Source organism: Drosophila obscura, unplaced genomic scaffold (genome assembly GCF_018151105.1).
Source record: "Drosophila obscura isolate BZ-5 IFL unplaced genomic scaffold, ASM1815110v1 contig_190, whole genome shotgun sequence".
NCBI classification, from domain to species: Eukaryota; Metazoa; Arthropoda; class Insecta; order Diptera; family Drosophilidae; genus Drosophila; species Drosophila obscura.
In genome coordinates this window covers 690,883-715,786 of record NW_024542779.1, presented here as the reverse complement: position 1 = coordinate 715,786, position 24,904 = coordinate 690,883, and the positions used below count along the sequence as shown (strand labels likewise).

General features: G+C 47.6%; 1 protein-coding gene and 1 pseudogene across 2 annotated transcripts; one reads left to right on the top strand and one right to left on the bottom strand.

Moving 5' to 3' along the window:
• Nucleotides 1-235: 235 nt before the first annotated feature.
• Nucleotides 236-21,236, bottom strand: LOC111081772. 2 transcript variants are annotated; one of them, XM_041593503.1, is made up of 3 exons: nt 21,013-21,236; nt 4,390-4,542; nt 236-2,438 (listed from the first exon to the last, which is right to left on the bottom strand). In XM_041593503.1, the coding sequence occupies exon 3, from the start codon at nt 2,419-2,421 to the stop codon at nt 553-555; it is 1,869 nt and encodes a 622-aa protein (XP_041449437.1). In that variant the 5' UTR covers nt 2,422-2,438; nt 4,390-4,542; nt 21,013-21,236; the 3' UTR covers nt 236-552. The 2 variants fall into 2 exon arrangements, with proteins under 2 accessions (XP_041449437.1, XP_022233602.2); XM_022377910.2 differs by lacking the exons at nt 4,390-4,542; nt 21,013-21,236 and adding an exon at nt 2,570-2,592.
• LOC111081771 lies at nt 13,300-17,348 on the top strand (annotated as a pseudogene).
• Nucleotides 21,237-24,904: the final 3,668 nt, after the last annotated feature.

The window sequence follows — 24,904 nt, the reverse complement described above, 5'->3', positions numbered from 1 at the left end:
CCTGAGGGACTGGTACTGGTACGGGGCCTTAGGTTAGGTTAGTCTGCCCACATTGTGATGCCCACACTCGTCACGGGAGGCAGGTTTCGCGAACCAACCCGAGGCCTCCATAAAGAGGAGCAGTTTCTCCAGAGGCATGTTTGCCAGGTTACTGGGCCTTAAAGTTCAAGAAATGGCTGACAATAAAGCGCTGAAACCGCACAGCTGGGGCCCGGATATTTATGCAGTCCCGACCCCTGCCAATGGGCGCGTTTAATTTTTAGATTCAAAAACAGTGCAAATACAAAATATAATAACAATTGTGAAAACCGCAGTGATGCGTTGATTGTGTAGTGTAGTGTAGGGGTATAAAAATAACAATAATGCATGAACAATTATGGGGGGGCCAAAAACACTCAAACGGATCGATCTTCCCCTATTGCTTTGCCTTGTGTCGTGCGTCGTGTCGTGTAGTGTAGTGTAGTGTAGTGTAGTGCAGTGTAGTGTAGTGCAGTGCAGTGCAGTGTAGTGTCGTGTTGTGCAGTGTAGTGTTGTGTAGATAACTGAACAGTTTTATTTGGATGAGTGACGTCTGCCAGCCGATGGCACGTGCTTGCCGGACTGCCTGGGATGCATATGGGTCACCCAGTAGTCGGTGGCCAGGCCGCAGAATGCCTTGAACACATCTTCCAGCACCTCCTCGGGGTCCATTATCAGGTGGTTGCGTCCAATGACCTGAGACATTGATATGTTGCTGCTGGAGCTGTTTGGACTGCTGCCGAGACTGTGGCCTGCTTTGGCTGTGCTGGATGATATCTTATCCACATGATCGACCATCTTCATCAGCAGAGACGGCAGTTTTCCGTCATTGTCACGGTCGTTGTCACCATCAGGGCCACCACCGTCAGGTATAAAGGTGAGGGCCTTTCGTTTGGCCACTTGACGTTTGAAGCTCTCCTGCAGCTCCTGGTAGCTCGCCTTTATATTTGAATTGACGCTTTGCAGTAGCTCTATGGCCTTGGCTTGCACAAGCCCACGCTTCTCAAGTTCAGTGTTAATTTTGAGCGCCACCTGGAGTCCCTTAGCATGGATATCCATGCGGCTGATCATAATTTTCATGTCAGCCACTTTGTCGATCAGCTTCTCGTTCATCAAACGATATTTCTCAACCGTTTGCTTACTCTCCACGAGTTCGTTTTGGATATCCAGACAGAATGCCTTCAATTCGTCCTTGCCCTTTGATTTTCGCTTGAAAAACGACTCCCTGTAGATGCCCATCTCATTCGAAAGCTTCTCATTGGCAGCGGTCAGAGTCTCGCAAGTTGTTTGCATCTGCGCGAGCTCCGCCTGCAGTTCGTTGTTTTTCTGCAACACCTCGGCGTTGTCATCAAAGAACTGCTTCTTATAGAACTTCAGGTCTTCCTTAAGCATGGCATTTTCCACGCTCATATTCTGCACCATTTCATCGGTCACTGACGGCGGTGCCGGTGAAGGTGCCGGTGAAGGTGCCGGTGAAGGTGCCGGTGAAGGTGCCGGTGAAGATGCCGCCATGGAAGCGGCATCAAGCTCTAATTTTTCGTTGCGCTGTTGCAACTCCTGAATAACGGCTTGGTTCCGATCGAGCTCGGTTTTGAGGGCCGTACACAACCTTTTGTATTTCTGAATGTTGCCGGGCACATCCCCTCCTCCACCGCCTCCGCCACCGCTTCCCTCTGGCCCTTCTGATGCCTCTGCCTGACTCTTGTATACAAGGATTTCATCCATAAGCTGTGCCTTTTCGGCAGCCAGGTCCGCGCATACACTTTTAGTCTGTCTGATTTCGTTGCGGAAGATGGTGCAGATGTCGTTGTGCTTCATCAAGTCCTCGGAACGTTCCTCGTAGAACTGCTCCCTGGTATAATCCAATTCCAGCAGATAATGCTGACTCTCAACGGCCAGGCTGCGGCAGTTGGCGTTCGCCTCCTCGAGACTCTTTTTGCAGTCCTCCAGCTCTTGGCGCAGATCGCTGGTCAGCTTCTTCTCCTCCAACAGCTGCTGCCTGTCAATTTTTGACTGTTCGGCGGCCCGCTTGGCCAAATTACTTTTCCCCAAGACCACATTGTTCAGGTGGACATAGCGTTCGACAATTTCATGCAGGAAGCCATTCGGGTCCTTCTTGAAGTGCTCCACAAAGTTCCAATTCTTCGCATTCTTCAGCGGCATCTCAACCGAGTCGTCCGAATCTGTTGGCTCATTCAACGCGCCAGACACTGCTTTGCTCTCCCCATGCGATACGGATGAGGATACTTCCTCCTGCACGACGCTGGTCGCTGGCGATGCATCGGACGCGTATGCCGCAGTCTCGCAGTCCAGCAATCCCTCCGTCAGATCCGGGGGCATAGCTGCACATGATTCGCATGAATCGCAGCTAAACATGCAGCCGGCCTCATCCCCCGAATCCATGATTGAAGAGCTTTCGACTAAAAGTAAATATAAATATAATATAATATATTATAAATATAAATCAAATCACTGCTTTCTTGTGTTGGCGACGATTATCGGCCAGACCAGTGTATTTTTATACGCCTAAAAAATAAATAATTTTGTTTACTTTCGTTAAATATTTGTTTGTTGTTTTCATTTAGTTTGAATGAATTTCAATATGAATTACAGCTCTTATTTTGGGAAGTGATCAATGGGATCTTACCTAGATGTTTTGTCTGATTGTAAAATCTAAGAAACCTGTTTCAAACATTCACACATCCAAAACACATTTCAAGTGCGCGCCAAAGTAGCACCTGACTATCGATAGTCAACTGAATCATCGGAGTCAGTTTTGGTTCATTTGAGCTGGGAACTTGGATCACTCGGTATTATAGTAATATTAAAACTAATATCAAAATGGAGGAATATCAATGCATATGTTCGTGTCAGTCAGTATATGTACGGTATATTTTGATAAAGACAAGGTATATTTCGCTATATTTCTGAGGGTCAAGCGGGTATATTTTATCAATAATTCCGCGGTCACACTGACCAGCATTTTTGCGGCCGTTGGGGCGCCCAAACATAAAAACTTAAGCGCGCGTTTAAATCCATAGCCAAGCATCGAAAAGTGCAATTGAAATGGCTCTGTGCCACTGTTTAATCTAATAAAAGTAATTTGGCGCGGTCGCCCATCAGCCGGTGAGAAAGCTGAGAGCGAGCGGGCACGATAACGGGAGTGTCCTGCAGTTTTTTTTGCGAGTGTGCGTGTGTGTGTCCCTTTTGTTTGTTGGAGTCGCCCGGTGGCCCCACGCCCCTCTCGTTGGCGCCTGCAGCAGCCCCCACCGTTAACCAAATTAGGGCGTGTGTTGAAATTTTGTCAAGGAGCTTAGGAAACCAAAAAACAAACACATTGAGAGAGAGAGGAGTCTCGACGAAACGAACGAGTGAGAGTGCAGTAAGTGTTATCCTGTGTGAAGGGCTGGGGAGTGGTGAAACGGTTGGGACAATTACAATTTGGTGGTTTTTTTTTGTTTGTGTTGTGCTCTCCATCTCCCTATTGCTGTTCCTCCGTTATCTCCACGCAACTCCTGCATGTCCGTGTGCGTGCTTGTGTGTGAAATCAATAAATAAAATCAATAACAGTGTGTGAGTGTGTGTGTGCAGCAGCCGGGCACGCTCGCTCTCTCTTTAGCGTTGCTGCTGCTGCCCAAAAATTTTGCGTGCGTGCTGCATGGGCCATGGTGGAGAGGAATGAGGACTGGGCTTGTTCTAAAATACTCTCGCGTGTTTAATTACTTAGTTTAAAATGTGTGCTAATGAAACTCCTTCCTCTCGCTGCCTACCATTGCCCACCACCATCATAATACCGTCCCACCACTAACGGGAGCGTCCCAGCAGAGCAAGCATCGCGACGCCGGCAGCGCAGTCCTAACGGCGCCCTGCAAATGTTTTTGTAGATAAAAAAAAAACAACAAACGAAACACAAGGAAACGACAGAATTCGCAAAAAATCAAACGAAGCCAGGGAAAGAGAGAGAGAAAGAGACAGGGAGAGGGCCGCGATCCAGCAGATCTGTAGTGTCACGAGCTCTTGCAAAACACCCCTCTTGCCCCTCTCTCGACAGTCCCCTGTACACTCGGCCACCATTAATAACCCTTTTAAAACTCTTTTCGGGTTTTGCGTTTTTGTTCTTCGTTCCGCTCCCACTAGGGTTCCCCTCTTGTTCACTTTCTGAATGACTCACGTCATAAGCGTGACGCACCCCATCCCGATCCCCTACAGAGAGCTTCATCGGGATAAGTGCGTCCTTGACAGGACGGGAAGCCGCGAGATATAAATCTGTCGAGTGTGAGGGTGAGGCCGCGGGGTTGGGGTGGCGGGGCCTGGTGCCGATGACCACTCAACAACAACAACAACAACAAATGCAATCAAATCCAAACATACCCGTTGTCTTATTTTGGGCTCGTCCCTAACCAATAGGCGCGTTGTTCCTTCTATACGTCAGAGCCGTCCAAGCAATCCAATCTCACTTCGCAGTATCCTTATGTGAAACGGTAAGCGCGTTGTACTTGAGTTCTCCTTCTTGAGTTATTTTTGCTGGTACCGGATGAAAAAATATTATTATTGTTTTGTAAATTTTGCTGTTGTTTTAGTAGAATAAAATAAAAATTTCGATATGAAGTTGACGCTCTGAAAAATCTGTATTAAATGATTTGATCTCTGAAACTAAATTGGAAACTAAATGTATAGTCACAGGGCACTTCGTTTCGATTAAATCTTCATAAAATTCGTCGCATGGCACGACATTGAACTTGACATTGAACTCGGCTTAGGATTGCCTGTTCTGCGCTGCCCAGCTACTGGTCTTGGGCTTCTGCTTGTGGTCAGGGTGCGGTGCGGTGTGTAAGATCACAAGGTGGGTTTTATTTAGTTGAATTTTTTTAAGAAAATCAAGAGTGCGTCTCCTTCAATACAAAAGTTCTTGGTCTCTTGATCTGGGTGTCAAGAGAATGGGAAGGAAACTATTGTAGGGAGCATCGTTACAGCATTTCCCACTGCTCTCTCTGGTCTGTTGCCTTTGGACGGTGCGAGTAGGTGTGTAGGGTATACAAATTTCCTCTAGCCGAGACCAGCTGCAGCCGGTCTTTCCTTGCCTCTCCCCTGCTATTCTCTTGGTTCCTGCTGAGAGTGTGGGAACGGGATCGAAGGCGGATTGTCCGCCTACTCGAAAAAAAACAACAACAAAATAATACAAAAACAACAAAAGTCGCGCAGCATGCGGAGGAAGCAGCAGAAGACAAAAGTCGCTGGCCTTTTTGGGGGCTGCGCCTGCGCATAAAATTTCTCTGCGTCGCTGCTTCTGCCTGAAGGCGGCGCGTGCGTCGCGTTACGCTCCGCTGCCAAAGAGGAGACGACAGGAAAAAAGGCAGCAGGCAGAAGCAAAGGCAGGAGAGGAAATACGAGGGCGAAGTGAAGGCTAGAAGGAGGCCGAAGGCGAAATAAATGTAACGCATCGGATTGCGGGATACCCCGTACCTTAGCAATGGGCAATGGGGTATATTTGTTTCAAGTATTGCTTGTAGATTTTTTTTTCCCCACTTGATATTTTCCACTTTTAAGACTTTATTTTCTTATTTTCATTTTAGCTTAAGCTAAAAGGGTACATCTGCTAAATTTTGCACTGCCTCTGCTCATGCTTGTCTCCGCTCTCTCAAACTGTTAGCTCTGCTTGCTCCGCTCTCTCAAACTGTTTAAGTGACCAAACGGTCGTTGTCATCGCTTGTTATCTTTGTCCCTGTCCCTCACCTTCCTCTCTCTATTCGTAAAAGTTTTTTGCTCCAAATCTGCGTAATCTGCGATAAAACAACTCTCGCTCGTAAATTGAATTCAATTGAAATCGGAATTGTGTGTTTAACAGATTTGATTAATTGTGCATTCTCCTCCCGCCCGACCCCGTGTCTACCCACACCCATCCAGCCCTTCTCTTGGTGTTCTCAGATTTCGCGGTTTCTGCGGTTTGCGTCTCCCTAGGAAAGAAAAAAAAAACACTTAAATTTTCACATATGCGCAATATTTGCTCCACTGTTTGCCTCAAATACTTTTCTGGTTTTCCAGAAGTTCCAGCGAATTGCAGGCCCAGCAGCAATCGATCGCAGGTCTTTGCTTCAGCATTCCAGCATCCAGCATAGCACTCGATTTCGTATAAGGGGAATGTCGATCGATTGGCTCTCTCCAGCGACTCTCAGGCGGCAGCAATTGATTTCAGTTATCGTGGCATATTGTTCGAAAGAACTCTCCCGGGGGTGTCTCGGAAAGAGACGTAATCTGATGGAACCATCCGAAATGGGGGGGACCTTCCCTTCCATTAAGGGAAAGCAGCTCTCATTTTGTGCGTTTTTTTTTTTGTACATTTTGAACAATTTAATATACATATGTATTATAAGTTCTTTCTTAATTAAGGCCGCACGTGCCCATGTCGCTTACACTCCACTTCGGTGGCATCTATTATAGAAAAAAACTGAAAGATGAAAGAAGTTGGGATGGAAATGTGCACATAAATCACACAGAAATAGAGAAGAAATAGAGTGAGAAAGAGAGGAGTGCAGAGTGCAGTGTAGTATTAAAGTGCAATCGATATAATTTTCAACGAAACGATCGACAGACATTCGATTTTCACGGTGCTGCTGCTCCCCCTGACTGCCTGGTATTCCCTTCTTTTCTTTTCTACATTTTTCCCATCTCAATTGGCAAAAGCAGGAAGAAAACTAAATATAAATCCAAGTCCAGGGCCATGCCATGCGATGCCGCCATATGTGGGTTGAGGCATTAAGCCAAAGGAAGAGCAAGAAGCAGGGGCAGCAGGGGCACGCTCTACATATATGGACAGGCTCTTGCGGAGGCCGATGCCAATCCAGAGACAGATGCCGCCGCGCTGCCTGTCGATCTCTGGTATCAGAGAGCGAGAGAGAAGAGAGATCGAAAAGAGCGGAGTGGAGTGGAGAGCGGTACAAGATGTCCATTAAATTATTGCTACGATCTATTAGCAGGCGAGGACAAGGGAGGATCCACTGGGATGGTGGTGGTATGGCATGTGATAGGATGGATGCATCCAAGTGCGTCGGGGATCTTAAAATAGACATCCGAGTGGTGTCCCTTACGCTTCCCCCTCTCTAGACCACCAGCTTCTGCTGCTGGAATCCCGTCATCTCTGTCTGGCGTTGAAAGGGAAAGCGTCAATCGCTTAAAACATTAAAATGTGTAGGCCGATTCTCAATACCGGATCCGAATGGATGCACAGTGAGAGCTCCTCTCGAGTGAGAACTTGGCCATGATCCCCTACCAGCTATTCAAGGGTATCTGACAGTGGATCTCTCATAGATTTTCAAGGGCAAATCCGCCGCAACATCCGCCCATGACCATTTTTTTGTATTATTTGTACCAATGATCAATGGATAAATTTTGGATATTTGGAATTAGAATCCCTTGATTATGGATCTATGAACGATAAATATTAATTTAATAAATTTTTGCATCGAATTACGAATCGACTTCGGCTGGTGGGGCTCTCTTTTTGGCGTCATGGCTTTTACTCATTTCGCATTTTCGCATTCGAATGTTATACAACCTTCGTGGACTGCGATTCTCGCTTTATCGGATCTGCAAATATTTTCGCAAGTGCGAGAGAGAGATGGCGAGAGGCAGGAGGAGGCATGGTTTAGGGGCAGGGGCAGGGGCGCAGGGTGGTGCGATGCTATGCGCAATCTTATGGCATGGGGCAAATGTTTGAGCTTCCAGCAACGTGAGAGATGTTGACAACATTTCTCATTTGGCTGGCGGTTGGCTCTCCTGGCATTTGGCACCAGGAATCCCAGGCCAGGCCCCCCTAGCCCGTGTTTTTGCTTTTGGCTCCCTCCCCCTGATGCCCAGCGACTGTTAGGCGATGCCTGGGGGGACTGTTGACTAACTGTTATTGACACTAAGAAGCAACAAAAGGGATGGCGAATGGGAGCACAGGACCAGGCAAAGGGAGCACAGGACCAGGAAAGGGGAGCAGTAGGTGGAGCAGAAGTGCCAGAAGCGCATGAGGAACAGAAGTGGTCACAGGAGTGGTCTGTTCTGTCGACTGCAGCACTGCGAAATCCAGCCAAAGGACACACTCTGCCACACTCTTGTCTGAGCAAGCAATGACCTCCAGCCACCCCCGTGATGTTGCGACCGAACGATGCAGCAGCAATGCAGCAGCAGCACTCTGCATGCCATGTGTGGAGTGGCGAGGTCTGGCCAGATGCGGGTCGTAGGTCCGTAGGTCACGTGGTCTCGGGTCAATGTCTGCCTCGAGACGGGCGGAATGTCAATGTTTTGACAACAAAATACAAGGGCAGGGGGCAGCAAAAACAGGGGAACAAAACACAACATAAAACATACATATGCCCCGATCTTTGAGCAGAAACCAATTGAATTTTAGCCATTTCGATGCCTGTGGAAAATGATGAGATGAGAGTTGGAAGCAAGGAAGAGAAGAGAGAAATCTAACCGAATGCTGCAAAATGGAAATGGAATAAAATATTAAAATATTATTATTATGCTATTAAATATTATTAAATAGCTGGATTATTAAACATTTATTTGAAAGAGAAAATATTCAGAGCGCAGGAATATTCAAGGAAGGAATTGTTAAATACAAGTTAAATAAATCATTTAATTACAGAAGCGAAAACCAGAAAATTAAGGGCATTGCAGGGCCTCTTATATCTCTATTTATTTATTGAAAATATATATGTATGTACATATGTATGGCATGTACATACGTATTGGCTAAGGTTTCTGTGTACCGTTTATTATAGTGTCCGCTGAACGACGCTGCCCCACGTTTAAATTGTTTTTTGTTATACCCGTACTCAAAAAAGAGTTTAGGGGTATATTAGATATTGTGGTAAAAGTGGATGTGTGTAACGCAGAGAAGGGAAACGTTTCCGACCCCATAAAGTATATATATTCTTGATCAGCATCAATAGCCGAGTTGATATAGCCATGTCTGTCTGTCCGTCTGTCTGTCTGTCCGTCTTGTTAAGCGCCTGGATCTCAGAGACTATAAAAGCTAGAGCAAATAAATTTTGTTTTCAGACTCATGTGATATCACACAGACTCCCCCTTCCGCCCCCACAAAGGACGAAAATCTGTGGCAGGCAAAATTTTAAAGATACGATAAACTAAAAACGCAGTATCGTAGAGATCTGAATCAGATCGGATCATAATTATAGCCAGAATAAAGAAATTAATTTTCTGTTGGTTCCTCCTCCTTCTCCAGCGCTGCTAACGCTACTGATTCTCTTTCTCGCTCGCACACTCTGCCTCGTTCAGTGCGCGAGCAACCCCTAGCGGAGGAGATGTAGAATCTAAATGGTACATGTACAATCTACATATTAGATGTATAATATACATTGTAGATGTACATAACAGATGTAGCAAAACAATTTAATATGTAAAATTTTGTTTTTAATTCTAAAATTCTAAAAAATCATAAGCTCAAAAATGTATATACTACTGACTGAGTACAGGTACGGCGTCCCCAGAAGCGACTCACACGTTCCTTATCGTTTTTGTTGTTTTGTATATTTTTTTTGCTGGGCGGAATTTTGTAGATATTTATTTGTATGATGAATGAATGATTTGAATGCTTTGAATGGTTGAATGTTGCGGATAGCCACTCAACTGGAAGTGGTTTCAAGAGGCAATGCGAGAGGTTCATTTCGGAGCCGGGAGATCAAATAAACCAATCTATTTTTGGGCTCCAATAGGGGTAACAAAGGGTGGGCTGGGGGTTCCACTTGGCAGGGAAATTTCACTCAATATGTGCCCAAGGGGAGCTCGACTGGTTTTTGCTTAGGGGAAATGCTCTGCAAATAAACTGTTTGAGATGCCAAGCTTTTTTGGCACCTATATTTATCCAAATCAGTTAAAGACTTTGACTTAAAACGTTATAATGTTTATTTATACCGGCGGCTAGCTGAAGCCAATTGCTCGCTCTTTTGCCCAGCCAGATAAATGTGCACAAGCGGGGGTTCAGTATGCAACCTATGCGGCGAGAGATTAGCAAAAAATACTTGGGCCACGACGGCTGATCAATGCAAGAGCCGACGCGGCAGGTGCAGAGCGCCCTTTAACGGGGAGAGCGCAGCAGCACTGCCGAACGCTGGGGACATACATAATTTCTCCACGTCGTCCTCCGGAATTCCATCAAGCACCTCCTGGTTACTCGAGCACCATTTTCTAAGCTTAAAGTTACCGTAAGACTTGAAGTTTGGCGCATCTTTTCCATGACCTCTGCGACCGAGTTGCCGCCTGAGATGAGATCATCAACATAGAACTCCTGTTGCAGAGCAGCTGAGCCAAGACGGTAGGGATTACCCTCGTCGATGGCCAGCTGGTGCATTGCGCGGACCGCTAAAAACGATGCAGCCCTCGTACCGTATGTGACAGTGTCTAATGTGCAGACCTGAACCTCGGACTGGATGGAATCTCGCCATAGGACACACTGGAGAAAATTGTCGGGCGGAGATACCTTTACGCAGCGGTACATTTTACAAATGTCACCAGTGAGAGCGACGGGATATGTGCGGAGCCGGATCAGCATGTTAAACAATGCTGGCTGAATAACAGGACCTGTCATCATCACATCATTTAAGGAGCATCCAGTTGATGTAGCTGCAGAGCCATCGAAAACGACACGGAGCTTTGTCGTGGTACTATCCTCCTTTAAAACGCAGTGATGAGGCAGAAAATACTTGCAGAGGCTACGTGAGTCAGGATGGACTTTGGACATATGGTTTAAATCAGTATACTCCTTCATAAAAGCTGAGTAACGCTCCTTGAGCGCGGGATTACGATCCAGTTTTCGCTCCAAGCTGAGAAATCGTCGATACGCCTGAGTATAGGACTCTCCCAAGTGATCAGCATCATGCTTTAAAGGCAGTCGAACAGAGTACTCCCCTGATGGCAACCGTGAAAAGTGGCTTACGAAATGCGCCTCACAATCCACTTCTTCCTTTGTACTCAAGCTAGTTTCCACACAATTCTCAACTTCCCAAAACATACGAAGAGTTCGATCCAACCTTGCATTCATTCTATCCTCCGAATCCGGAGAATTTTGAGTTGCCAAAAGCGACGAGCTTGATACCCTCTGTCCACCACCAGATACGATCCACCCAAGCCGGGTCTTCTGCAGAAGAGGCAATCCATCTATGAGCTTGATTTGCCCTACGCAGAGAAGGTCATAGAATATGCTCGCGCCAATGAGGAGATCTACTCGCTGAGGATTAAAGAATGCAGGATCGGCAAGATGAATATTGGAGGGAATGTTCCAATCGGCTACATTAACTGCCAGACTTGGTTGGCTATCTGTGATTGTGGGTGCGATGAGAGCAGTGATTGTGGTCGAATAGTCCGAAGTGGGAGACTGCATGCAAATGCTGACGGTGGATCCCTCAGTGGACACGCTAGTATCGCCCAGACCAGAAACAAGGGCAGACGATTGAGTTCTCCTAAGCTGAAGCTGCTGGGCGAACCTGGAGGTAACGAGATGACGCTGAGATCCTGAATCTAGAATAGCGCGACAAGGAACCAAAACGCCAGATCGATTCTTCACCAAAACAACAGCTGTGGCCAGCAGCACAATATCGGAGTGGAGACCTTGGGCAGCAAGAGAGGTAGACGCATGAGACGGCACACTGCTGGCAGAATCCTGAACCGGCGTAATAGCTCCTGGTTGTACTGCTCGTTCTGGAGGGGAACCAGCTGGGGAGGTATGATGCCTCCTTCCGCAAACTCTACACTGGCCACCTGTGCATGCACGAGTCCGATGACCCGATTTTAAGCAGTTAAAATACAGTGACAGCTTCTTCACTTCCTTGTGACGCAGAAAAGGAGATAAATTTGTGTATATTCCGTGGCCCGCTGAGTGGCAGAAAGGGCATCCAGACGGGTCGGCGGAAGAGTTAGAGGCAACAAAGGTTTTCTTAAGGTGTGTAGACTGGCTTTTTCCCACCTGAGCGCTACCAGCGTGTGTCGCTATAGCGTATTGCACGTTCTCCATCTTCTGGCATCGCTTCTCCATGAAATCGTAGAATTCCCCAGCTGTGGGTATCCTGTTCGATGACGCAGTCTCTTCCCATTTGGTTTGGGTCTTCTCATCTAGCTTTTGCAGCAGCATGTGGATTAAGGAGAAGCTAGGTAGCTTCAGCTCAGGAAGCCGCTGCTTGTGAGCCATGATGATGGTATGACCTCCAGAGCTATTTGGCATGCTAGTGGAATGAGCAGCTACGCGCAAATGTCCTAGTTCGAGAGCCGCCAGCAGCTCGGCTTTCAAAGAAATGAAGAGCGTATCGAACGTTTCACGCAGCTCACTTCCAATCTCGTCTTCATTCAGTGATTCCAACTCATTATGGGACTTGTTGAACTCCTCACGCATTTCAGCCAACATATCGAGGCGCACATCTATATCAGCCGCAATTAGATTGTCGATTTTATTCCCCGAGAATGACTGGCCAAGACGCTGCAGCCGATCATGCAGAGACTGAACTTTACGCTTGTAAAGCCTCAGCCTTTTTGCCTCCATCGCAATATTTCCGCCCGCACCTGTATTCGGGTCTTTGTCCATGCCAACCGGTGTAATGCAACGAAACAAAGGAAAATGTAAGACCGCTCAAGCGACGGCGAAAGAACGGGAGCGAGAATAGAAGACACGGAAAGTCAAGGGCCGCGGCTGCAGCGGCGCAGAGCAAGAGAGAATCGGCGATTAAGCAAAGGAATATTAGACGGCTGCAGTCTCACTGCACTTGCACTTTAACTGTTCTTATTTGCACAAAATGTATTTGTTGGTCGTTAAACGGCACAGCAACGAATATCTTATTCGATTTTTATAGTTTTAAAACGAAACGCGATTAAAAATTGTAGTTAAATCACGTCGGGGTCACCAATGTTTGAGATGCCAAGCTTTTTTGGCACCTATATTTATCCAAATCAGTTAAAGACTTTGATTTAAAACGTTATAATGTTTATTTATACCGGCGGCTAGCTGAAGCCAATTGCTCGCTCTTTTACCCAGCCAGATAAATGTGCACAAGCGGGGGTTCAGTATGCAACCTATGCGGCGAGAGATTAGCATAGAACTACTTGGGCCACGACGGCCGATCAATGCAAGAGCCGACGTGGCAGGTGCAGAGCGCCCTTTAATGGGAGAAGCGCAGCAGCACTGTCGAACGCTGGGGACATACATAAGCTTAGGTCTCGATACTATTTTACAACTAGTTACAGCTACATTTAATATTATGATAGACGCTAAAGTAGCCGCTGGCCCGAACATAAACCATGAGGTGGAAACCAAGGTACATCCATCGGGATATTCCCCGAGGTATCCTTTGAGTCGCTTTCATTCTGGGAATTGTTCTGCAGCTAATGCCTGAACCAACTCCGAGATACATAGACAAAATTCTAATAAATATTAACTTTTACTTTGTTCTCTTGTCTCTTTTCGCTTAGCATGCCACAAGGTGCAGGCTCCGTTGAGTGCCTTCTGGCACTGTGTCTGGTGCTGCAGCTGGGTGTCCGGGCACTGCCCACCATTCAGGGCAACAAGGCCACCAACTATCTGCAGCAGCAGCAGCAGCAGCTGGACAAGAGCTTCTTTCAGCCGCCAGAGATCGAGCAGACGATCGATGAGGTGCAAAAGATATTGACCAATGATCCGGCACTGCCACGACTGACGCGGTACGTACACAAATCCTCAGTAACTTCTGTACTGCCCCCCCGTCTGATACACACTGATGCCACCGACAGAGGCGAGATCGAGGAGCTGTACGAGAAGGTGACGCGCGAGGAGTACGAGAAGAGCATCGAGGCGGGCGACATGAGCCGGGCGGACAGCATGCGGGCCCTGATGCTCGTGCTGCCCTTCAACACGGACAACAACACCGAGGAGACTCTGGAGGAACTGTACACCCGGCCGCCCGTCATTCGGGTCATCGATGCGTACACCCCGCCGGATCCGATTAAGTTCCTCACACCCGATCCGAATGCCGTGCCCCGGAGCACGTCGGCGCCACCGCCAGTGATGTACCAGGACTTCTCCACTCCGGCCGCATCTGTGGCGGCTGCTGTGGGTCCCTTCGGCTCGCAGCGCTTCAGCTCCCACTACAGCGCCAAGAATGCGCAATTCCTGCGCAAGCGGAAGCCCACATCGAGCACGGTCAAGCCCGAGGCCGATATACTCGAGAGCCTGGGCATTGTGTCCGGCCACCAAGCGAAGGAGAGCGATTCGACCCACAAGCGGTACGCCATGGACGACTACTATCCGGCGGAGAGCGCACCACAGCCCTCGGTGGTGGCGGTGGCCGATCTGCGCGGCCTCCGGAGCGCACGCATCCGGCCGGATGCCTACTCCAACTTCAAGCCCCTCAACATTGGCGAAGAGCTGCGGGCGAAGCCCGAGGTGGAGGGCTACCTCACGCGCTTCGGCATCGTCAAGAAGGCGCCCAAGCTGAAAATCAATCCAGAGAACGTGTTGAAGGTGACCAGCAGCAATCCGGGCACACAGACACTGAGCAATCGCTTCTCCACTTCGCCGCCGCCGCCACGGACTACACCAGCCAGCGATGCACGCGATTTGCAGCTGATCTTGCGGCAGTTGCAGCAGCTGGAGCGGATGAGAGCCCCAGCGACCAGCAGCAGTACTACCGTGAAGCCTAGACCCCTGGATTTGGGTCTGGGTTTGGGTTTTGGGGTCAGTCAGGCCAATTCGCTGAGCGCCGCTGATCTGCTGCAGCTGCAGCGTCTACTCAGCGACGATCGGGAGCTGGAGAAGCTCTACGAACAGGCAAGAAGCACCAAAAGGATGCAGCCAAAGAGCACCACCACCACGAGCACCACAACGAGCACCAGTACCACCACAACGCCGCGAACCACCAAGGCAGCAGCGGTGGACCATGCCCAGTTCGAGGCGCTTATCACGAGGGTGCAACAGCTGGAGCGTCAACGACACCGAACTTCCTCACCCGAAATGTGGCCGGATCGGAGGCCATTGCAGGCGAGGCAAACCGAAACGGAGGCCTTGGCCTACCCAGCAACGACTTTGCCCAGCTCCAGCAGCTCTCGCCTACAACGACGACGCCGTTTGGCCAGGTGTAGATCTCGACGGCCGCGTCCACATTCAAGCAGCGTCCGCTGAGCCATTTCGAGCGGAGCAACCGACTGCTGCAGGAAGTGCAGCCGCAGGACTACGTGCAGCTGCAGAAGCTGCTCAGCAAGGTGCAGGAGCTGGAGCGAGTGCAGCTGCAAACGGACCAGCATCAGCCACAGCCACAGCCACAGATACAGCTGGCCACCGCCGCCTCGGTGCGCAGACCCAATGTGAAGAGTCTGAATGGGTCGCACATTGTGTATGCCCAGTCCGTGGCGGAGGTGCCAGAGTTGGCAGAGTCGCCAGAGCTGGAGCTGAAGCTGGATCTGCAAGTGTACCAGAGGCCAGACCATCAAGCCGGCCTCGCCGCGGCCACGACGCCCAGCGACGCACACGACGGAGAGCAGCCTGGAGCTGCCGGTGTTCAGTGCCACCAAAATCATAGAAGCGGCCATCAAGCGAGCGGCCAACCGGATTGGTGTGTCCACAGAGCAGCCCCAGCCACTGGCCATGCTACTGGGCATGGGCATGGGACAGGGATTCCGACGACGCAGCGACGATGAGGATGCTGCGGCCGAAGATCTCGACATGCAGGCGGGTGAGGCTGAGGGTGTCCTCGATGGTGACCTAATGGCCGAGTTCAGTGAACTCAACTATCAGCTGGCAAAGACGGAGCAGGAGCAGGAGACACAGCCGGAGCAGGAGCAACAGCCGGAGAAGCGTGAGACGACGAACCTAAGCGAACTGCAGCGTTTGATTAGCAATCTGCAGCAGCTGCAGCAGCTCAATGTGAGCCTGGACAAGGTGCGGGCATAGCCTCCGGCATAGTCCGAGGATGCTGCCTACCTGCAGTCGCTGCAGGATGGCCACAACAATGAAACCTTCAAGTCGAGGCGCCAAAGCGAAGCCAACACCACCACAGCGAAAGTAGATGCAGCGGAGGAGATCAGCAACACCCAAGCACCCACACGAATCAGCCTGAGTCGGGGACTGGACGATGGCGACATGGACACGGGATCCGCCATGAAATCAGCAGCCCACCAGCCATCGGCATCCCCAGCCGAGTATGGCAACAGCGCCACGGAGGAGTCACGCGATGGGTCGCTCGATGATCTGGCGGACTCTTTTGGGCCGGATCCCGTCACCGAGGATCCGCCGCCAGCAAAGAAGAAGAACGGCTTCTACTTCCTGGCCGATTGGAAGTCCTTCCTCGAGGTCGGCGACGGCGACGATCAGGTGGTGGTGTGCCAGAGTCCCAAGATTGGCGATCCACGCCTCTTTCTGCCCGTCAAGATCCCCTAGACAACAAAAAACAAAAATCAACTAAATAAAAAAATATATGTACATATGTGTCCCCTCCTGTTCCTCCCTTCCACACCCCAAATTATCGTTATCGTAATCGTTATCGTACGTATTCGTGTGTGTATTTATTGTAGTCACTGTCTCTCGTTCTCTGCTACATTGTCGGGACACAGATCAGAGTGGTGCATCCAGATCCAGAACCGCACTGCTGGGGCCCGGATATCTATACAATCCGTCTCCTGCCATTGCACAGTGGTCGATTCTGCCTATCTGGCAGGCAATAAATCAAAAATTAAAATGTCGAATCTTGTTAATTTTTTTTACTTTTTGGAAAGTAAACCTCCCACTGATATTTATTGCGATATTTATATATTTTTCGTATCGATAGTCCAGTACCTGCACGCGGTTGAATCGCAGCAAACTTTTCTGTCCATACCTAAGTACATTTTACCGCCTTTTTATTGCTTTTGGTAAAGCAAAACAAATCTTAATGTTTTGCGAATTGTATTTAAATTACCATCCATTTTGATCATAGTTGGTAAGTATTCAACAAAATATATATATGTGTTGGTCCCGTGCTTGCATGTATTAGAGGTAAATCGTTGTAGAACTTAACATTTCCTTTAGTGTGCTATTAATATCATACCCGACACTTGCATGGAATAGATCTTTTGACATTCGCCCCCTTCCGCCTTCAATCTTTTTTTATTTATGAAACCAGTATTTTTTAATCTTCTGTGTTAAAACAAATTGCAACTACGTGCAACACGTTAATTTATTTGATTTTATAGGGAAAATGGCAGTGTCAAAAAACACGCTTTTCGCGATGTTTCGTAAAAAACTGAGTAAGAAAAAAAGCTGAAGCGAGTTGGATCAATGTTTTCGCTCAAATAATTGATAATTGATAAAAACAAACTCAGCGAAACTGATTGTTAGCGAATAAAAAAAAATTAATTAATTTTTCCTCTGAGTGAAGTGTGCAGCAGAAATTTAAAATACTTCAAAAAACAGACCATAAGTTTTAATTTTGACCTATACTTTTTTTGCGTTAATATAAAGTGTTTATAAAAACATTTTAAAATATTTTGAAATAAAAAAAAATTATTTTTTTTTTAAATTTATTTTTAATAGTTTTTAAGTTAAAAAATACAAACTTTAAAATTTATTTAAATACTCCGCGGATTTATATTCCAAAATACAAAAATATTTTTAAAAATGTTACTCATTTATTTTTTGAGTTATTAATTATTGCCTGCCAGATTGGCAGAATCGACCACTGTGCATTGGGCGCGTTTAATTTTGGTTTCAAAAACAGTGCAAATACAAAATATAATAACAATTGTGAATTTGAATCGCTCAAAATCGCTTGTGTAGATAATGGATAAGTTTCATTTCTATGAACGACGTCTGCCATCCGCTGGCATGTGCTTCACGGACTGCCTGGGATGCATATGGGTCTCCTGCAGCTCCTGGTAGCTCGCCCGTATATTTGAATTCACACTTTCGAGTAGCTCTTTGGCCTTGGCTTGCACAAGCCCACGCTTCTCAAGTTCAGTGTTAATTTTGAGCGCCACCTGGAGTCCCTTAGCATGGATATCCATGCGGCTGATCATAATTTTCATGTCAGCCACTTTGTCGGTCAGCTTCTCGTTCATCAAACGATATTTCTCAACCGTTTGCTTACTCTCCACGAGTTCGTTTTGAATATCCAGACAGAATGCCTTCAATTCGTCCTTGCCCTTTGATTTGCTCTTGTAAAACGACTCCTGTAGATCCCCATTTCAGTCGAAAGCTTCTCATTGGCAGCATTCAGAGTCTCGCAAGTTGTTTGCATCTGCGTGAGCTCCGCCTGCAGTTCGTTGTTTTTCTGCAACACCTCGGCGTTGTCATCAAAGAAATGCTTCTTGTAGAACTTCAGCTCTTCCTTAAGCGCGGCATTTTCCGCGCTCAGATTCTGATTCATTTCATTGATCACTGATGGCGGTGCTGGTGAAGGTGCCGATGCCATGGAAGCGGCATCAAGCTCTAATTTTTCGTTGCGCTGTTGCAACTCCTGAATAACGGCTTGGTTCCGATCGAGCTCGGTTTTGAGGGCCGTACACAACCTTTTGTATTTCTGAATGTTGCCGGGCACATCCCCTCCTCCACCGGGCTTCATCAAGTCCTCGGAACGTTCCTCGTAGAACTGCTCCCTGGTATAATCCAATTCCAGCAGATAATACTGATTCTCAACGGCCAGGCTGCGGCAGTTGGCGTTCGCCTCCTCGAGACTCTTTTTGCAGTCCTCCAGCTCTTGGCGCAGATCGCTGGTCAGCTTCTTCTCCTCCAACAGCTGCTGCCTGTCGGCGGCCCGCTTGGCCAAATTACTTTTCACCAAGAACACATTGTTCAGCTGGACATAGCGATCGACAATTCCATTGAGGAAGCCTTTCGGGTCCTTCTTGAATTGCTCCACAAAGTTCCAATCCTTCACATTCTTCAGCTGCATCTCAACCGAGTCGTCCGAATCTGTTGGCTCATTCAACGCGCCAGACACTGCTTTGCTCTCCCCATGCGATACGGATGAGGATACTTCCTCCTGCACGACGCTGGTCGCTGGCGATGCATCGGACGCGTATGCCGCAATCTCGCAGTCCAGCAATCCCTCCGTCAGATCCGGGGGCATAGCTGCACATGATTCGCATGAATCGCAGCTAAACATGCAGCCGGCCTCATCCCCCGAATCCATGATTGAAGAGCTTTCGACTAAAAGTAAATATAAATATAATATAATATATTATAAATATAAATCAAATCACTGCTTTCTTGTGTTGGCGACGATTATCGCCAGACCAGTGTATTTTTATACGCCTAAAAAATAAATAATTTTGTTTACTTTCGTTAAATATTTGTTTGTTGTTTTCATTTAGTTTGAATGAATTTCAATATGAATTACAGCTCTTATTTTGGGAAGTGATCAATGGGATCTTACCTAGATGTTTTGTCTGATTGTAAAATCTAAGAAACCTGTTTCAAACATTCACACATCCAAAACACATTTCAAGTGCGCGCCAAAGTAGCACCTGACTATCGATAGTCAACTGAATCATCGGAGTCAGTTTTGGTTCATTTGAGCTGGGAACTTGGATCACTCGGTATTATAGTAATATTAAAACTAATATCAAAATGGAGGAATATCAATGCATATGTTCGTGTCAGTCAGTATATGTACGGTATATTTTGATAAAGACAAGGTATATTTCGCTATATTTCTGAGGGTCAAGCGGGTATATTTTATCAATAATTCCGCGGTCACACTGACCAGCATTTTTGCGGCCGTTGGGGCGCCCAAACATAAAAACTTAAGCGCGCGTTTAAATCCATAGCCAAGCATCGAAAAGTGCAATTGAAATGGCTCTGTGCCACTGTTTAATCTAATAAAAGTAATTTGGCGCGGTCGCCCATCAGCCGGGGAGTTGGAGTCGCCCGGTGGCCCCACGCCCCTCTCGTTGGCGCCTGCAGCAGCCCCCACCGTTAACCAAATTAGGGCGTGTGTTGAAATTTTGTCAAGGAGCTTAGGAAACCAAAAAACAAACACATTGAGAGAGAGGAGTCTCGACGAAACGAACGAGTGAGAGTGCAGTAAGTGTTATCCTGTGTGAAGGGCTGGGGAGTGGTGAAACGGTTGGGACAATTACAATTTGGTGGTTTTTTTTTGTTTGTGTTGTGCTCTCCATCTCCCTATTGCTGTTCCTCCGTTATCTCCACGCAACTCCTGCATGTCCGTGTGCGTGCTTGTGTGTGAAATCAATAAATAAAATCAATAACAGTGTGTGAGTGTGTGTGTGCAGCAGCCGGGCACGCTCGCTCTCTCTTTAGCGTTGCTGCTGCTGCCCAAAAATTTTGCGTGCGTGCTGCATGGGCCATGGTGGAGAGGAATGAGGACTGGGCTTGTTCTAAAATACTCTCGCGTGTTTAATTACTTAGTTTAAAATGTGTGCTAATGAAACTCCTTCCTCTCGCTGCCTGCCATTGCCCAACACCATCATAATACCGTCCCACCACTAACGGGAGCGTCCCAGCAGAGCAAGCATCGCGACGCCGGCAGCGCAGTCCTAACGGCGCCCTGCAAATGTTTTTGTAGATAAAAAAAACAACAAACGAAACACAAGGAAACGACAGAATTCGCAAAAAAACAAACGAAGCCAGGGAAAGAGAGAGAGAAAGAGACAGGGAGAGGGCCGCGATCCAGCAGATCTGTAGTGTCACGGGCTCTTGCAAAACACCCCTCTTGCCCCTCTCTCGACAGTCCCCTGTACACTCGGCCACCATTAATAACCCTTTTAAAACTCTTTTCGGGTTTTGCGTTTTTGTTCTTCGTTCCGCTTCCACTAGGGTTCCCCTCTTGTTCACTTTCTGAATGACTCACGTCATAAGCGTGACGCACCCCATCCCGATCCCCTACAGAGAGCTTCATCGGGATAAGTGCGTCCTTGACAGGACGGGAAGCCGCGAGATATAAATCTGTCGAGTGTGAGGGTGAGGGGCCTGGTGCCGATGAGCTCATCAACAACAACAACAACAACAACAAATGCAATCAAATCCAAACATACCCGTTGTCTTATTTTGGGCTCGTCCCTAACCAATAGGCGCGTTGTTCCTTCTATACGTCAGAGCCGTCCAGGCAATCCAATCTCACTTCGCAGTATCCTTATGTGAAACGGTAAGCGCGTTGTACTTGAGTTCTCCTTCTTGAGTTATTTTTGCTGGTACCGGATGAAAAAATATTATTATTGTTTTGTAAATTTTGCTGTTGTTTTAGTAGAAATAAAATAAAAATTTCGATATGAAGTTGACGCTCTGAAAAATCTGTATTAAATGATTTGATCTCTGAAACTAAATTGGAAACTAAATGTATAGTCACAGGGCACTTCGTTTCGATTAAATCTTCATAAAATTCGTCGCATGGCACGACATTGAACTTGACATTGAACTCGGCTTAGGATTGCCTGTTCTGCGCTGCCCAGCTACTGGTCTTGGGCTTCTGCTTGTGGTCAGGGTGCGGTGCGGTGTGTAAGATCACAAGGTGGGTTTTATTTAGTTGAATTTTTTTAAGAAAATCAAGAGTGCGTCTCCTTCAATACAAAAGTTCTTGGTCTCTTGATCTGGGTGTCAAGAGAATGGGAAGGAAACTATTGTAGGGAGCATCGTTACAGCATTTCCCACTGCTCTCTCTGGTCTGTTGCCTTTGGACGGTGCGAGTAGGTGTGTAGGGTATACAAATTTCCTCTAGCCGAGACCAGCTGCAGCCGGTCTTTCCTTGCCTCTCCCTGCTATTCTCTTGGTTCCTGCTGAGAGTGGGGAACGGGATCGAAGGCGGATTGTCCGCCTACTCGAAAAAAAAACAACAACAAAATAATACAAAAACAACAAAAGTCGCGCAGCATGCGGAGGAAGCAGCAGAAGACAAAAGTCGCTGGCCTTTTTGGGGGCTGCGCCTGCGCATAAAATTTCTCTGCGTCGCTGCTTCTGCCTGAAGGCGGCGCGTGCGTCGCGTTACGCTCCGCTGCCAAAGAGAAGACGACAGGAAAAAAGGCAGCAGGCAGAAGCAAAGGCAGGAGAGGAAATACGAGGGCGAAGTGAAGGCTAGAAGGAGGCCGAAGGCGAAATAAATGTAACGCATCGGATTGCGGGATACCCCGTACCTTAGCAATGGGCAATGGGGTATATTTGTTTAAAGTATTGCTTGTAGATTTTTTTTTCCCCACTTGATATTTTCCACTTTTAAGACTTTATTTTCTTATTTTCATTTTAGCTTAAGCTAAAAGGGTACATCTGCTAAATTTTGCACTGCCTCTGCTCATGCTTGTCTCCGCTCTCTCAAACTGTTTAAGTGACCAAACGGTCGTTGTCATTGCTTGTTATCTTTGTCCCTGTCCCTCACATTCCTCTCTCTATTCGTAAAAGTTTTTTGCTCCAAATCTGCGTAATCTGCGATAAAACAACTCTCGCTCGTAAATTGAATTCAATTGAAATCGGAATTGTGTGTTAAACAGATTTGATTAATTGTGCATTCTCCTCCCGCCCGACCCCGTGTCTACCCACACCCATCCAGCCCTTCTCTTGGTGTTCTCAGATTTCGCGGTTTCTGCGGTTTGCGTCTCCCTAGGAAAGAAAAAAAAAACACTTAAATTTTCACATATGCGCAATATTTGCTCCACTGTTTGCCTCAAATACTTTTCTGGTTTTCCAGAAGTTCCAGCGAATTGCAGGCCCAGCAACATTCGATCGCAGGTCTTTGCGTTCAGCATTCCAGCATAGCACTCGATTTCGTATAAGGGGAATGTCGATCGATTGGCTCTCTCCAGCGACTCTCAGGCGGCAGCAATTGATTTCAGTTATCGTGGCATATTGTTCGATAGAACTCTCCGGGGGTGTCTCGGAAAGAGACGTAATCTGATGGAACCATCCGAAATGGGGATGGGGATGGATGGGGAACCATCCATTAAGGGAAAGCAGCTCTCATTTTGTGCGTTTTTTTTTGTACATTTTGAACAATTTAATATATGTATTATAAGTTCTTTCTTAATTAAGGCCGCACGTGCCCAGGGGCGCATGTCGCTTACACTCCACTTCGGTGGCATCTATTATAGAAAAAAACTGAAAGATGAAAGAAGTTGGGATGGAAATGTGCACATAAATCACACAGAAATAGAGAAGAAATAGAGTGAGAAAGAGAGGAGTGCAGAGTGCAGTGTAGTATTAAAGTGAAATCGATATAATTTTCAACGAAACGATCGACAGACATTCGATTTTCACGGTGCTGCTGCTCCCCCTGACTGCCTGGTATTCCCTTCTTTTCTTTTCTACATTTTTCCCATCTCAATTGTCAAAAGCAGGAAGAAAACTAAATATAAATCCAAGTCCAGGGCCATGCCATGCGATGCCGCCATATGTGGGTTGAGGCATTAAGCCAAAGGAAGAGCAAGAAGCAGGGGCAGCAGGGCCACGCTCTACATATATGGACAGGCTCTTGCGGAGGCCGATGCCAATCCAGAGACAGATGCCGCCGCGCTGCCTGTCGATCTCTGGTATCAGAGAGCGAGAGAGAAGAGAGATCGAAAAGAGCGGAGTGGAGTGGAGAGCGGTACAAGATGTCCATTAAATTATTGCTACGATCTATTAGCAGGCGAGGACAAGGGAGGATCCACTGGGATGGTATGGTATGGCATGGGATGGGATGGATGCATCCAAGTGCGTCGGGGATCTTAAAATAGACATCCGAGTGGTGTCCCCTACGCTTCCCCCTCTCTAGACCACCAGCTGCTGCTGCTGGAATCCCGTCATCTCTGTCTGGCGTTGAAAGGGTAAGCGTCAATCGCTTAAAACATTAAAATGTGTAGGCCGATTCTCAATACCGGATCCGAATGGATGCACAGTGAGAGCTCCTCTCGAGTGAGAACTTGGCCATGATCCCCTACCAGCTATTCAAGGGTATCTGACAGTGGATCTCTCATAGATTTTCAAGGGCAAATCCGCCGCAACATCCGCCCATGACCATTTTTTGTATTATTTGTACCAATGATCAATGGATAAATTTTGGATATTTGGAATTAGAATCCCTTGATTATGGATCTATGAACGATAAATATTAATTTAATAAATTTTTGCATCGAATTACGAATCGACTTCGGCTGGTGGGGCTCTCTTTTTGGCGTCATGGCTTTTACTCATTTCGCATTTTCGCATTCGAATGTTATACAACCTTCGTGGACTGCGATTCTCGCTTTATCGGATCTGCAAATATTTTCGCAAGTGCGAGAGAGATGGCGAGAGGCAGGAGGAGGCATGGTTTAGGGGCAGGGGCAGGGGCGCAGGGTGGTGCGATGCTATGCGCAATCTTATGGCATGGGGCAAATGTTTGAGCTTCCAGCAACGTGAGAGATGTTGACAACATTTCTCATTTGGCTGGCGGTTGGCTCTCCTGGCATTTGGCACCAGGAATCCCAGGCCAGGCCCCCCCTAGCCCGTGTTTTTGCTTTTGGCTCCCTCCCCCTGATGCCCAGCGACTGTTAGGCGATGCCTGGGGGGACTGTTGACTAACTGTTATTGACATTAAGAAGCAACAAAAGGGATGGCGAATGGGAGCACAGGACCAGGCAAAGGGAGCACAGGACCAGGAAAGGGGAGCAGTAGGTGGAGCAGAAGTGCCAGAAGCGCATGAGGAACAGAAGTGGTCACAGGAGTGGTCTGTTCTGTCGACTGCAGCACTGCGAAATCCAGCCAAAGGACACACTCTGCCACACTCTTGTCTGAGCAAGCAATGACCTCCAGCCACCCCCGTGATGTTGCGACCGAACGATGCAGCAGCAATGCAGCAGCAGCACTCTGCATGCCATGTGTGGAGTGGCGAGGTCTGGCCAGATGCGGGTCGTAGGTCCGTAGGTCACGTGGTCTCGGGTCAATGTCTGCCTCGAGACGGGCGGAATGTCAATGTTTTGACAA

What these genes read in the sequence shown, in the direction of transcription:
- LOC111081772 (XM_041593503.1), bottom strand. Translation starts at nt 2,421, where the DNA reads ATGGATTCGGGGGATGAGGCCGGCTGCATGTTTAGCTGCGATTCATGC.